Genomic DNA, 15,902 nt, shown 5'->3' on the forward strand with positions numbered 1-15,902 from the left:
CTTTCACAAAAAATATGTGAGCAAATCATACAAACACTTAAAATATATTTTTTAAAAAACCCGTACAATTTTGCATACGCATTATTTTTTGTAAATACCTAAGCCGCATCCATATGCAAATCTCGATTTATATTTCAACATTTTAAGACAGCATTTTTCTTTTACTCCCCTCCCCCCCCCCCCCCCCCCAAAAAAACCCCAGTAGATTATACCTCACACTTAAAATATATGGTAAAAATTTAACAGAAGCAAGGCTGGAATATAGACTTGAACACACATATATTGATAACAGATGCAGGTTTGTAGTTTTAGTTAGTAACAAGACACTTTTACGAGTAACTGACTGACATTTTTAATAAAAAAAAGTAAGTATTTTGTAACACTCAACGGAAAATATACACTGTAAAAAAGATCCCCCCCCCCCGGATTATTGCATTTCTAAACTGAATTGAATGGTACAATTGAATTTCCAAAATGCGTTTTGAATGACTATCATTTTTTTTTTTTTTTTTTGAAAACATGGTAACTGATAGGTGTTACTTTCATTATTGTCAGTCAAATACCATTTTTTAATTTTTTTTTTAAAATCATTCAAAATGTATTTTAGAAATTCATTTTTCCATTCAGCTCAGTTGAAAAAATACAATCACTCAGGAGAAAAGTTCTTCTGTATAGTGCACGTTTTGCGATCAATGTTACAATACTCTAATTGTTTTATTTTTAAAATGTCAGTCAGTTAACCGTAGAAGTGAACAGCAGTAACTTTGTCTAAAATTGTTTTTAAAAAAATTCCACCGAAATATTTCTATTTTAGAAAACAAAAATGCAAAATTAATTATGTAATATAATTTTCATATATAATTTCATCCATCAACCAATCAAATTAAAATAAAGTACCATGTCCAACATTTCTGAAGGTGACACTACAGTTATGGCAACAAGATGCTCTACGCGGCTCACAGCTGAATACACAGCGGAGGAAACACGTGTATCTCCTCCGGTCCTATGATTTCATTTTGGAGTAATTCTCTTCGTCTGGTACACGTTTCACTTTCTTAGATTGCCGATATTCGAAAAGACGCCTAACAATGTGGATCACGTCGAAATTTCTTGCCGTGGGCAGCATTTGCATCCTGTTCTCATGCATCGTACACGCAGTAGTCGTGAAAAAAGAAAACTCTCTAAACGGACCGTATGAAGGTAAAACAGTTTCTTTCCAATTATTAAATACTTTGAGAAGATTTGCGATCAACACGAGGAGATGTGATGTATTTTCGATTGAGTATTTCAGTCTACATGTTTCATGTTTAATAAATCGGCAGCTTAAAATCCTTTTGTGAGAAAACCTATATTTTTTAACCCTTTTCTCAATGTGACAGCGAAAATAAATTTTTTAATCGCATCATCTGTAAGACCACGTGCTCTCTAAGAGTATAAAATAGTCCCTATACATTTTAGTGAATGAATCATCAATAAGATGCAGTTGGTACTATATCATATCAACAATTTGGCATAGCGACATGATGTATAGGAGATGGAAATCACTTTTAAGTTAAAGTTGCAGCTAGCTTTTTAGAATTGTTGAGAAAAAAGTTAATTTAGTTCCATTTGGTTCCTCCGGTTCCATTGTAAATTCTATGATTACTTATTAAGAAAAAATGAAAGAGCTAAATATATTCTCCAATGAAAAGAGAATAGAAAACTCTCTAAAAGGATCATATGAAGAATACTGAAAAATAAATAAATAAAATAAAATAATTTTTCTAGACCCTTGAAATAATTTAAGATTAATATCAGATGGATTAATACATTTAATTATTCAAAAATCTAAGTCTCTTGATTCTAAATTTGAATTAAAGTTCTTTTCAGAGCAGACGTTTAAATTTAAATCAAGTTTTACTACCAGCTTATGTTTCGTAACGAACAGAATTACATCCACGGGGGTCATTTTACTTTAATCGCGTACTCTTCAAAAATATTTTTGCTACTGTACACATTTTTTATTGTACAGTCGAGTTGTGAGCTGTGTGTACACAGGTGTTTTAATTATAATGCAAAAATTGTCTCTAGTTAACATTTTATTGGAATGTAAATAGAAATTCAAAATATTAAATTAATATATGTGGATTTTATATTTGTACAATTTGAATCATTATTATACAAATACCAAAGCCTCTCTTTAGTAGGAGTAGCACACAATTGATAAGAAAAATAGTTTTAAGTTAACAAACTGTAGTAAGAAATTAGTGTGCACAATGGTGACTCTACATGAAATAGGTATAAGAAATATTTATCTGTTTATGTGAGGTTCAGTTTATTATGTTGAGTTGACATCATGTAAATAAATTTAAATTGAACACGGGAAGTTATTAAATTTTATGTAAGTTTATTTATTCTGCTCGGACAGTCTTCTTTGAAAAACTTCTCCAAAATACATAGCAGAATATAAGGAGGGTCATAAAGAAGTAAGTTTGAACTACAATGAAGAGTTATTTAAAATAGCTCTAAAATCATAACAAATATAGTTTGTAGATGTAATTACGGAAAATAAAAGTTTGCAGTTTTCTTGCAATGTTAAACATATAGGAGAATGTGGGTCAAAGTGAAATAGCGGCGCAAAATAAAATGGTATGAAATATTTACTCTGCTTTTAACGCCACCTGCCTAATAATATTTTAGATATGTAGTAATACATGTAGTCTATTCCAGTCAAGAAAAAGTAGCTCTGAAAATTGAACAATATGTTAACCGTTTACCCGCCAATGTTCCAAAAATGGAACATCATATTTAACTGAAAATTTTCCCAAGAAATAACGTTAAAATAAAAAAGTTTTTTTAAACACAGTTTAATCTTATTTCAAAGTATTTTTTGATTTCCTAATTAATTGTTTATATATTTTCAATTATTTATTGCGATTTTTCAAAGATGAGTGTTTTTTTAGCTTTTTGCAACTTTTTCTTATAAAATTTACCAAAAATTGGCTTTTTCAGAAAATGTGATGATATTTATTATAGTTGTGAAAAATACTTCAGTGTATGATTTTAAAATGCTTGTAGAAATGTACAATGATATTTCCAAAAGATGTACCCCTTGAAAATAGCATGTTCCAATTTTGGAACATTGGCGCTTTTAGGGAGTCAAATTTCCAAGAAGTAAATCGTTCGACTTCAAAGGGGAAATTTCATTTTTCGTAATATATGTTTCTTTTTTCTTCTCATTTTGAATGTACTCTGATGTAGGTGTTGGCAAAACCAAGTAAGTTTATATTTTGAAAGGATATGACGTTTCGTTAGCAAAGAAAATAATAACAGTCTGCTGTTTGACAGACTATATGGTTCCGAATCCACACCAGCTCGGACAGCTGCATTGTCACGTGATAATAAAAAATAATATTAGTGAAAGTTTTATTCTTCATATTATAAATGCAGTTCAATAGTTCGCTAGCTTTGTTTTCGAGCGAAACAAAATTCTGTTTGACGTATACCAACTGTTCATAACTGTTAAAAAATGTCTACAAGATTTCTTACTGTAGAACAAGCTGTGGCTTATTTAGAGACATTGTCAGATTCAAATTTGCCAGATGTAGATATATGCCAATTACCCCCTGATGAATCAGGCAATATCACTGAGGAAGGAGACATTCTAGAAGACGCAAAAATGCAGAAATGCAAGATAGATGTGCCACAACCTCATCTTATCAAGAGATACAATGAAGGAATGGGGGGTGTGGACGTCTTAGATACACTTTTAGGGAGCTACAGACCTCATTTGTGAAGTAAAAAATGGCGGTGGAATCTTTTTAGTAATGCTCTGAATATTTCAGTTGTAGCTAGTTGGTTACTTCATTGTGAGTTACACGAAGTCAAGATGAAGCATTTAGAGTTCCGAAGAGAAATAACAACTCACCTCCTAAGAAGAAAAGTACGAGTGGAAAGTCATCCAGGGCCTCGTTGTCATTTACATAAACAATCAAGAATGTCTGACGGACATTATATTGTATCTGCATCCCAAGGACGTTGTGCGGTGTGCAAAAAAAAAAAAAAAAATACTACTAAAAAATGTTTCCATTGCGACAAATGACTTCACCAGCAATGCTTCCTTTCATATCATGGTCATTAGATATTTCTGTATTGGATTTTCTGAATTCTGGTATGTACATAAATGCAATTAAAAATATTATTTTTTCCGTAATAAAGTATGCTAAGATAAAAAATGCATTCAAAACCTCTCAGTTTAAAAAAAAATCTCTGAAAAAAAAAGAAGAAAAAAAACTTCATGCAAAGCGCCAATGTTCCAAAAATGGAACACACTGAAAAACATAGTCAAAAATTTTTTTCTGGAAATTTTATTTTATTTCTGTATTTACTAGACATAAATAGACATGATTTCAAAAAATTACTCAAATTTGATCTTCCGTCAATAGTTCGGCGGTTAAACGGTTAATACAAGCAATTTTCAAAAATATTGATTCTCATATTGTAATATTTTGCTGTAAGTCAAAAATTATTTTTGTTATTATTAAATGATAAAGATATTGTTATTAATATTTTTAATATTATAATTAAGATCTACTAATATACGGTGCAGGATTTATTTCTTTAATATTAAGCTTATTTGTGTTTCAAATGCTTTGTACAGTTAGTCAAGTGCATGCGGGGCAAAGTGAAAGTCCATTTAATTTACTTATTCAATCTTTTGTAAAATTCCTTATACGTATTCATTAATCAGTTGTTTCATTTACATTCTTTCATTTAAAAACTCCAATTTTTTATTCATTCATTCGCTTATTTTCTTATTCATTTACTATTTTATTCGTTTATTTATTTTTTTTTTCTCCATTTTAAAACTTATTTATCAGTTTATTTATTCGTTTATTGTTTCATATTATCTTCATTTATTTATTCATTCTTTTATTTACTTATTTATTTGATCAAAAATGTTTTTAACAATCGGACAGAAAATATTTCAGCAGAAATATATTTTATTTTTCACTTTGTCCCATGAAAAAAGAAGGGAATTTTTCAAACCTTTTCTTGAAGGTACAAATTTACTGTCAAAAAGAAAAAAATAATATTTCAATGCCAAGTTTTATTATGAAATATATTATTCTTTCTTCATGTACTGTAATTTTCTAAACAAATCTCCAATTTGTTCATTTTGAAAAAAGTATAAGTAATCTCAACTATTTCACTTTGCCTCACATTCAGGGGCGGATACAGGATTTCATTTTAGGGGGTGTCATGCTCAAGAATGTAGTCTTACGTATGGCAATTTTCTTGAACTTAGGTTTCTTTAGGTGTCAACAAAAGCACAAAATCGGCCATTAGTTGGTTGAAAACTTAATTAATTTTAATTATTATAAATTAAATACTTAAATTATTATTAATTAAACTTAATTAATATTAATCAATACATTAAAATGACCTAGTTAAGTTGTATTATAACTTGTTAAGGGTGGAGGGCAGTATTTACACCAGTCAACGCAATACTATAAATAAATACTATGAAAATCTAATAAAAATTAAATGTTTTATATATTATTTAGATATTGATTAAACATTTGCACAATATTTGAAACAGGACAGACATCCATCTTGTATGCAGAAAAATACAAAAAACTTTACTAAATACTATTAAAAAATGCGGCGAAAATCTTCTTTTAAAATTAAATATTTTTTGAATGTAATTCGGACATTGATGAATACTCACCGATTCTTTTCAATTGTCGAAAAATCAGAGGCAAATGAAGACGTCGCAGTCTCAGAGTCTGATACACGAACTCCGGATATGTTTCTATCGGTTTTGGGTTCATCAGTTTTTTAATTTCCCAAAAAAGACATCCATGTTTTGTCAACCGAACGCTTCTTTATTTTGGTTACAGGTAGTCCTTTTTCTAACGAACGCTGCTTTTTTCAGCACAGTTTCCGTCTAATACGAAGGCTAATTTCGGAAACCCTCGTGTGACGAGGTTTAGAGCAAACACGATACTAAAATTTTACATTTCTTGCATGACACTAAGTCCAAAACACTGATTTAAACTAACTATTTACAGCCCATCTAAGAATAAACTCAGCACGAGCAAAACCGAAACTATCTAAAAATCACAACAGAAAAGAATAATCTTTTGAAAATCGAAAGTTGTGAATTGCATGTGTGAGTGTGGGGGGGGGGGGTTCTAACGGGATGCAAAGTGTATGGGTATATGGTATTCGTTTCCCAACTAGTAAATTGTCGCTTGCATACGTTAGCTGATGACTCCTGTGAAAGGTGGAACTAACGCCAACTTCTAATATTCGAGCTTGTGGAGTATATACGAGAGATCACTCCAAGAACTGAAAAAAACAAAATCATTTTACAGACTAGTCTGTTCCTAGCAATAGCTAGTTCAATAATCAATTAAAAATGCGTAAAAACATCCAGCTTCAAAGAATTTCGAACCAGCTGCGTTAGCTCTTCTATTAAAATAAATCGAATCGATTTAGCATAGGAGCTGTAATTGACTTTTGCCTACCTGAGCAAATAACGCGGCACCTGGAACCGAACTCGGAGCTAAAACATCATGTACTATAAAAATGTTCCTCCTCACGACCTGACCTCACTCTTTCATAACTGGCAGCAATGTAATTTATATGGAAGAAACTGGGGATCGATAAAAAGCCTGAATAAAATTTGTTCCTTTCATGTAAGTGCTTCAGTATAATGTTAGGCGTTCTGTGAAGTAAGAAAGACATCAGTTGTTCTGAAAAGAGAACAGTGGGGAAGGAAACAGCGTATTACCAGAAGTGTGGGAAGGAGATATAATTCAAACAGAAATTAACTTATATCCTGATATAATAACAGTGGGGGAATGTGGGGCTAAGTGAAATAGTTAAGATAACTTAACTTTTTGAAAATGAGCACATTGGAAACTTGTTTTGAAATTTACTTTACATAAAGAAAGAAATTGGAAATTTGTTTTGAAACTTATAGTACATAAAGAAAGAAAAATGTATTTTTAAAAAAGAAAAAAAAAACTTGCATTGAAGCATTATTTTCTATTTTTGGCAATAAGGGAAAATTTTTCACTTTCTTTTTCAAGAGACAAATTGAAAATTAAAACATGTTTTAAATGAAATACTTTCTGTTCGACCTTAAAACATATTTTTGATCAAATAAATGAGTAAAAAAAATAATGAATGAATAAAGGAAAATATAATGAAACAACAAACGAAGAAATAAATAAATAAATTGATACATGAGAAATTGATACATTGAATACATGAGAAAAAAGTAAATGAATGAACGAATAAGAAAATGAGTGAAGGAATGGATAAATATAAGTGACTTAGTGAATGAAGGAAGGTAAATGAATTAGCTAATAAATGAATACGTATATAATTAAATAAATGATTGAATAAGTAAAGGAAATGAACTATTTCTCTTTGTTCCATCTACTTTGCTTCGTTTGTACTTGACTAACCGTACAAAGCCTTTAACAGGCAAATAAACTAAATATTAAATAAATACTGCATCGACTATTAGTTGGTCTCAATTAGTATTTAAGATGTTAATAACAAGAATGTTATCATTTTATAACAAGAATGTTTTTTGACTTACAACAAAATATTACAATATGATTTTTAAAATTGTTAGTATTATCCTGTGATTTGATCTTCAAAGGTAACTTTCTTCTGACTGGAATAGACTACATGTGTTACTACATACTTAAAATATAACCGGAAAAGTGGCGTTAAAAATAGAGTAAGTGTTTCACCATTTCACTTAGGCCCGCTATTTCACTTTGCTCCACATTCCCCTATCCAGCTAACTTGTAGACATAGGCGGATCCAGGGAGGGGGCCATGGGGGCCATGGCCCCCTCCGAGAAAATTTCAAGAATAGTTGAAATCCCCCTTTTTTGAGCAAAAATGTAAAAAAATTCCCATATAATGCATACAAAGTATAATAATAAGGAAAACAATGAGAAGGGGGCCATGGTCACCCTGAGAAAGTTTCAAAAATACAGTGAAGCATCGTTTATACGTTTCTCTTTTATGCGTTTTTATCAATTGTACGTTTTTAAAATTGGTCCCTGCAGAATCTAATACACATTAACCTATTAATTCAGAATCTAATACACATAATTCTATTATACGTTTTCTCATTTGTACGCTTTTTTTCGTACAGTCCTTTCAAAAACGTATAAACGGTGCTTCTAGTTAAAAACCTTTTTTAAAGCTAAATATTAAAAAAATCCTATTATTCCTCGAAGTCTAACATGAATATAAAAACAATGCCGAGGAGTCATAAACCCACACAGAGTAAGTTTCAAGTAGTTTTTTAAAACCCTCTTTCCTAGCTTAAATTGAAAAAAAATCGAATTATTGTTTTTTCATTCTAAGTGGACCTCCGAAACACTTCAAACCCAAACCTTACCAAAGATAGTCTAAAATGCATTTTAAAATCTATGAATTAGAAAATTTTCCTAGGATGGGACTTTTAATCTTTCCTTCCCTCACCAAAAATTTTCTAAATCAGCCTTTTTAAAGCTACAATTTCTAGCAATTTCCGGGGGAGTGCTTCGACGCTCCAACCCTCTTCGAAAAATAATTATCTTCAGAACTGTAATTGTAAATTAGGAAAATTTTCTTGGTATGGGTCCTCGAATCTCTTCTCCCTGTATCATCACGAAAAGATCGTAATAAAGTACGTTTTTTGCTGTACAATTGCAAAAAAAAAAAAAAAAAAAAAATCTACCTCTTCTTAACATTATTGGAGATAATTTTTGCGTTTTTAAAGTTTTAATTTCAAAAAATGGGTCTCGGGGGATGGAGTCGCACCCGAGTCCTTAATATTACAAAAGACAATTAAAATGAATTTCTAAGATTACAAATCCGAAAAATTTCCTTAGATGGGCCCTCAAATTTCTCCTTCCTCTAACATCATCAAAGATCGTCTAAAATAGCATTCTTAGAGCTACAATGTTGAAAAATAGACAGGGGAGCGCCACCGATACTCTTCTCCTCTAACATTAGCAAAGAGCGTCTAAAATGCGCTTTAAAGATTACAAATTCAAAAACTTTCCGGGGGAGAAACCCCCGGGACCCCTTTACTTCGTCGATAATATTATACTTGAGGTTGGTTCATATCGGCTTCCTCTTAAATCAGAAGTCCTATGCAGTCGCCTCAGAAACAAACAGTACTGATTACAGGAATGCCACTTTGAGGCGACGATATATGCACACGTTTGTTAAGAAAAGAGGAAAATTATTGGGACGGTTACTGCCTTTATGTTAAACTTGTGTCGCCTAGTGAAAATTCCTTAAAACATGCTCTGGTTAAAGGTGGGCTATATTGATATTTGTAATATTCAAAAATTTCCAAAGCATCATATTTTTCCAAAGGGCCCCCTCCGAGAATTCTGTCTGGATCCGCCCCTGCTTGTAGACGTAGCTCTATTTGACACTCAAAATTATTTAAAAAAATTTTGTGTTTCAAAAGTGTGTAACGGAAGGATGTTCTGGGACATTGATTTCTTTGATTCGTGCAAAATTGGAATATTCAGTTCCATGCAAATCACGTAATCAGTTAAAGTGAGCATTAAAGCGTTATAAAGTTTAAATGCATATTATAGAAACTTTTAGAAAAATAACACTAATAGTTAAAGTAACTAAACAATTTAAACTAATTCTAGTAACAAAGGACAAAATGTTTTAAGGGTTAAATGTTTTCCTCGTACGTTATTACTTCATAAACAGTAGTAATGCATTATATCTGTTCAAATAAAAGCACAAACACACACACCGAAGAATTTTGAATTTCGCAAAGAAAAAGAAAATGAAAAATGGAAAATTTTAAGGGCAATCTCAGTTTTTAGCAATTTTATTTTTGTTGATCCAACTATTTATTTCTTTTCAAAACATCAATAGAAAAGTCGTTCATGATCTCTATTTCTGTGCTTCAACTATCTCACTATCACAAATTGTAATATGTGTCTAAATTTTTATTATTATTAGTTAATTATTTTTTTTTGTCATAACGGTGAGCAAAATATGTCTAAAATGCATTACTTTCCACAAATATAACTTATCTGTTTAAAAAATGATACACGGGAAGAAATAAAAGTGTAGTAGCATTGAAATAAATAAATTTTAGAATTTAATTTTTTCATATTATGACGTAATTTTAAATTTTTCAAGGTCGGGCCGAAAATCTTCAGTATTGGGATTTAACCGGAAATGCACAGCTTGGTGAAAAATATATTCGTTTGACTACAGATGAGCCAAACAAACATGGAGCAATATGGAACAATTTCGTAAGTAAAAAAGAAAAAAAAAATTAGCTCTTGGTATATTATACTTTTGGCTACGTTATATAATAAACAACTACTAGTGGTATCAAACCATTACAATATCTGGATTTACAGGCTTCTAGTATGGTATAATGTATTGAATATGACTTATAAAATAATTTAAGAGGAGGTGGCGCACGTTAGTCCGCTATTTTACTTATCATTTTTTATCTCATCAAAAAATTTAATGAGCAGCTCGGTTTTCTACAATAAGCTTCACTAAGCACTTCTCAATACCACAGATTTTTTTTTAAAAATGTTGAACTGATAAACTTTCTTTACATTAATTTTTAACCGAAACCTTGTAAAGTTGATCAACGTGCCCCACGGGTGTGAGTACGTTGGTCCGCATACTCTCAAACAGCATTTGTTATAATTTTAGTGATATATACTATCAAACGTTGTAACTACCTTATTATCTTCTGTGTGTAGAGTGAAAAATATTAAGTTTAAAGATCAGTATAACATATTAAATTGATTTTAATTGATAAATCATTTTTAATTGAAAACAGTAATAATTATTCACTATTAATACACAATTATTTTTTAAAAATCAAAAGAAAAATCAATTATTGAATATTCATGAGACAGTATAGAAGTTAACTAACTAAAGATGTGTTAAGTGATATCTGGGAATATAAAAGTGCTACTTCCAGAGCTTTGGAAGTAGTACTTTTATTGGACTGGATTTCTGAGGGATAAGTCATATGTTACTTTTATGCAAAGTTACATCACTATTTGCTAGGGGGGGGGAGCTCTTTTTTTCCAGCATGAAACAATTCCAAAATGAAAAGAATCCTGTTATACTAATCCCATATATTTCAAAGAAAAAGTACAATAAAATTGACATCTTTAAGTTAGCATATCTTTGCATTTTAAAATCAAATATAAAAAATAAATAGGATAATCTTAAGTAAAGTGTACTTTTTTATTCCTTTAATCAATTATTTGTTTTATTTTGTTTGTATGTAGAGTGTTTGTTTAGCAACAAAAAAAAAGTTTTATACAGGAACATCATTATAGCATGTATACATGTATCGTATATTTTACACTTAGAAAACAATTGTCTGGAAAAATTTAGAAGTACAGTGGCTCCCAAAAAAGTGTTCTTACACCTACAACTTTCAATGAAAAAGGACCCTATCCATTGGTTAGAATTAATATTCCGAAATAGGTATTTAATTATAAGATCTATGATCAATTTTCAACAAAACTACATGAATTTTTTTTTAATATTAAAACTTAATTTTTTAAAAATCAAAAACCAAAAAGTGCCGGAGATTTTATCTTACAAAAGTCTTTGTACACTTTAAAAAATGTCTATATATTTTTGAATAATCTAACTTTTTATTAAGTTATCATTTAGTAGAATATCATGCAGCATCAACAACACCTGTTAAACGTCTGAAAATAGATTTCCTTCTTTTTTCTTCCTTTTTTTTGCGTATTTTCTGGGTACGCGTTCAACCACATTTCGAGTCTTACTGTTTCTAGCTCTACTTTCGTTTCATAGTCGTATTTTCGTAATCTATCCTCCAGGTATCTTTAAAAATGTTACATTAATTTCAAATCTGGGAGACTGAAGGGGTATTTTCTAAACTTTTGAACAATTTTCGAAGCACTAAACGCATAAGTTTAGAAAACCGTGTTCTTCTTATCATTTTCTTGATAAAAAACAAAGTCGTTTCCTATAACCAAATTTTTGGCTAAGTGTTTGAAATTGGTTTTTAAAATATTTAAATTAACAGCATGATTCATTATTTCATCAAAAAATTCCAAACTACCAAGTCCTAATGCTGATATGCATCCTCATACAAGAACACATTCACCATCCTGATTAACTGGTCCAACTAAGTTCTTAAGATTAAGTTCCTGATTTTTTCTTCTATTTACAATAATACAACAATTCAATCAAAAATGTTGAATTCATTTTTATCTGTAAGTAAGGCGTAATATCAAAACGTTTTGAGCTTATTTATCATTGATTTTGCGACGAAAAGCATAAGCTTTCTATTTTTCGCACGGCCAAGAAAATTTCTGCGGGAAGAGGCCCCATTTAATCCAGCTAATCAGAAAACTTGGAGAAGTATTTTAGGGGAAAATTAAATACAAAAACTTTCATTTAACTCTGCAGAGACTTTTACAGCACTCAAATGTGTATTTTTCATGAATTTTTTAACTTAAATCTCCGATCACGCTTTATCGACTTTACCGGCTGACCTTTTCTTACCTTGTTTTGGGTCCGATTCTTTTCTTTAAAGCATTTTATCAAGCACTTTTCTATAGAATGGAATAAATTAACTAATTTAGAGACATTTCAAATCAATTTACTGCTACTGTGAGGAAAAAATCAAATTTCAAATAATGTTTGTGGTTTTTTACGAATACCACCATTTTAAAGTAATAAGCACAATATTAAGGAATAAATAAACAAAAAATTAAAGCCAAATGACTTTTAGGGCTCAACGTAGTGCAAAAATAATTAAAAAAACAACATATGATAATTTTAATCATGAATTTATTCGAAAATATTTGAGTGTACGATGGCTTTTGTGGCGTACTATTTCTCTGTCTCTTCGTTGTTTTTCGACACATTTCAAAAAAAAAAAAAAAAAAAATCCGTAAATATTTAAAAAAAAAATTACAGGGATTTATTTAGAATGGCATAGGAATGACGTGAAAAAATATTGGACTTCATATTCGAAATCAGTTTCGCGTTATTTTGGTTTTACTAAAAAATTTCAAAGTGTACGAACACTTTTGTGAGCCACAGTATATTTGAAAATATAAATTTGAAAAAAGTGCAGATATGAAATGAATCGTTTTGGTAAAATTAATTTAGTATAATTTTTATTAAATAATTATCTATGTTTTTTTTGCTCTAAGTTTTTATTATTATTTCGAAACATGTGTAACATGAAATGAAATGAATGTATAATATATACAGAAACTTAAAATATTGTTATAATTCCTGAGATTTAAGAGAAAAAAATAGTTTTTAAATTATGTGTCGTAGTTTGGTCTGGTCCAACGAAGCCCCACAAAGAGTGCACCAACCTACCCCACCTTCTTGGTCTGAAAAAGTGGTGTCATAATTGTTTTCTTTTTGACAAAAAATGAAAAAATTGTCTATTATTGTGAACTAAAAGAACTTACTTCAAGAAAGGAATTCAATTTTTTCTCCGCAATCTTGATGAAAAGCATTAAAAAAAAAAGTTACAGTTTTCCGAAAATTACTCAGGACTACTGAAATAACACTTTTTGGAATAAAATTTGTTCAATATAACTGTACCCTGTGATTTCATTATAGGATTTGTAGGACCATAGGTGCTATTTGTTGGTCATAAAATAAAATAAAAAAGAAAAATTAATTTGAATTTTGACATTTTGATTTCAAATTATGTTTTTCGCAATCACGACTGTGTGTATGTAGGCGTGTGTGTTTGTGTGTGGGGGGTATGTGTGTTTGTGTGCAGGGGGTATGTGTATGTGTGTGTAGGCATATGTGTTTGTGCCTGTGTGCAGGCATGAATGTGTGGCTAGTTGTGTGTATGTGTGTGTATGTTTTTGTGTGTGTATGTGTAGGTGTCTGTGTGTATACGTGTGTGTATGTGTATGTGTGTAGGTGTATGTGTGTGTATGTGTTTGTGTGTGTCTGTAGTTGTGTATGTATGCGCGTGTGTGTAGGACATGGATGCAACCTTTAGACGGCTTTCGCTATAGGAGCAGCATCGTGAGGAGCCGGTCGAGGAGCCCTCTGATGGTGCGGAGGGTGGCGATGGGAAAATAAAATGATAGCACGCCAAAAACAGTCAAGTGAGAACAAGAAGCAATCGTGATTGCTCAAAAATATTAATACTATTAAAATAATTGAGATCGATCCAAAGTGACCCACGATCCAACGTACGCCACCTCCCCCTACCCAAAATGAAAATTAAATAAACTGTTTTTACTAATCATTTCACAACTAGATCCCGCTCTACAGGACGGAAAAATTTATAGATCTACATATTAACTTTTATGAAAAAACCACCTGTAAGATAAAACATTCAGCATTAAAGATGCAATAGTAGTTGACACTTATAAAGAAAAACTAAATTAGCAATAGAAACACAGGCCAAAAAAAAAAAAAAAAAAAAAGAAGCTGAACGATAAGCATTGCAACGTTCAATAATATTTATATTTTTGTGCAGTTTTATTCGCAACTCCAGAGCTCGAACACGCTAACTTGCAGTGATCAACAATACTAAAGGAAAAGGTAAAACATTCCATTCCACATGTTTTCTTTGGGGAAATTACAGGCTTTAGACAGTTTGTGGTGTAATGTAATTTCGGAAGAATAGAAAAAAGAGCTTCCCACAAACTAGATGAGCAATTACTGTCATTCATTAAGCGTCAAAGCAAGTTACAAGTTACGGCATTTGTTTGTTTTACCTTTTTCATCCGCCATTAGACAGTGGCTGGAGCGCCCCCTATAGTTTATTGGAGTTGCGAATACTTTTTCCTGTTGATTTTTTAAATATGATTCCACTACTAGTATAACGTCAACTTCTGGTGGTTTTGCCTTAATTAATTCAGAAATTTGACTTACCTAAATTTCACTGAAAATGTTATTGGTTCCTGTTATGAGAGAGGTCTTTCTACTATTGTTATAATTCTAACTTCTTAGGATACTATGTCACATCAGTCGTCTATTTATGCTTATAAGGGAATTTACAAATTTTTTGCTTTGTTTTCGTCAACAATTGTAGAATAATCTCAGGTAAAAGCACGATTAAGTGTTCAGATTGCTTAAAATAAACTTTTGCCACGGATAATGAACGTTTTCATCATCTGAGTTTACCTAGGAAATTATTTGTAACTAAAACAAATTTCGTTCTAAAGCGCAATAAAAAAAATCGCCTGTGAAGCAAAAAAGCAATTTTCGATACTAAGTTGCAATTCAAATAATAGTTGCAATTCAAATAATCTATAGGAGGCGCTTCAATCTCTGACCCATGGCTGTTGAAAGAAGTAAAAACAAAGACATTTTCATATAATATGATCTGTCCAATGAGACATCTGCATTATCTGTGAAAAATTGACATGTTTTAACCTCTTTAGCTAATTTCCTTAATCACCAGAAGGTGGTGAATTCAAGGTTTAGAGCTGTGAATAAGTAATGCATATCAATTATTAACAATAGAATAATTAAACAGAAGCTGTAGTCTTTGAAATTAGTTCCAAAAGTACAAATTAACAACAATTAAAGTTATTCAAATAATAAAGGTTATATTTAAATATAGTCAATTTAAAAGAAATATTTAAACAATTCAAAACAATTTGGTTGTTTCCAACAGAATTTCATCAACAAACGTTAACAAGTCATAACTTATTGATTGCGCCATGACGTCAGTTTTAGCATATAAATCCCAGTTGTTAGTTTTATAACTACAGCAACAGTCGATTACGACAACCAAATTTTGTCGCTGTCGCTATGGATGTGGATACTGTTATTGTTATTTGTATTTTGCTTTACGACAGTGTAGTTTACTGCTTTGTTCCGTTTTGTGGATAGTAAAAAATGTACAAC

At 30.7% G+C, this 15,902-nt stretch overlaps 1 protein-coding gene across 1 annotated transcript in view; it reads left to right on the plus strand.

Moving 5' to 3' along the window:
- Nucleotides 1-1,016: 1,016 nt before the first annotated feature.
- LOC129230277 (VIP36-like protein) overlaps nucleotides 1,017-15,902 on the plus strand; it is a 43,859-nt gene continuing 28,973 nt past the window's right edge. The window contains exons 1-2 of the mRNA XM_054864680.1: nucleotides 1,017-1,200; nucleotides 10,179-10,294. Of these exons, the coding sequence (XP_054720655.1) occupies nucleotides 1,089-1,200; nucleotides 10,179-10,294 (228 nt within the window). The 5' untranslated portion in view covers nucleotides 1,017-1,088. The remainder of the gene's footprint in view (nucleotides 1,201-10,178; nucleotides 10,295-15,902) is intronic.

The sequence above is a fragment of the Uloborus diversus genome, chromosome 1, assembly GCF_026930045.1.
Source record: "Uloborus diversus isolate 005 chromosome 1, Udiv.v.3.1, whole genome shotgun sequence".
Lineage (NCBI taxonomy): Eukaryota > Metazoa > Arthropoda > Arachnida > Araneae > Uloboridae > Uloborus > Uloborus diversus.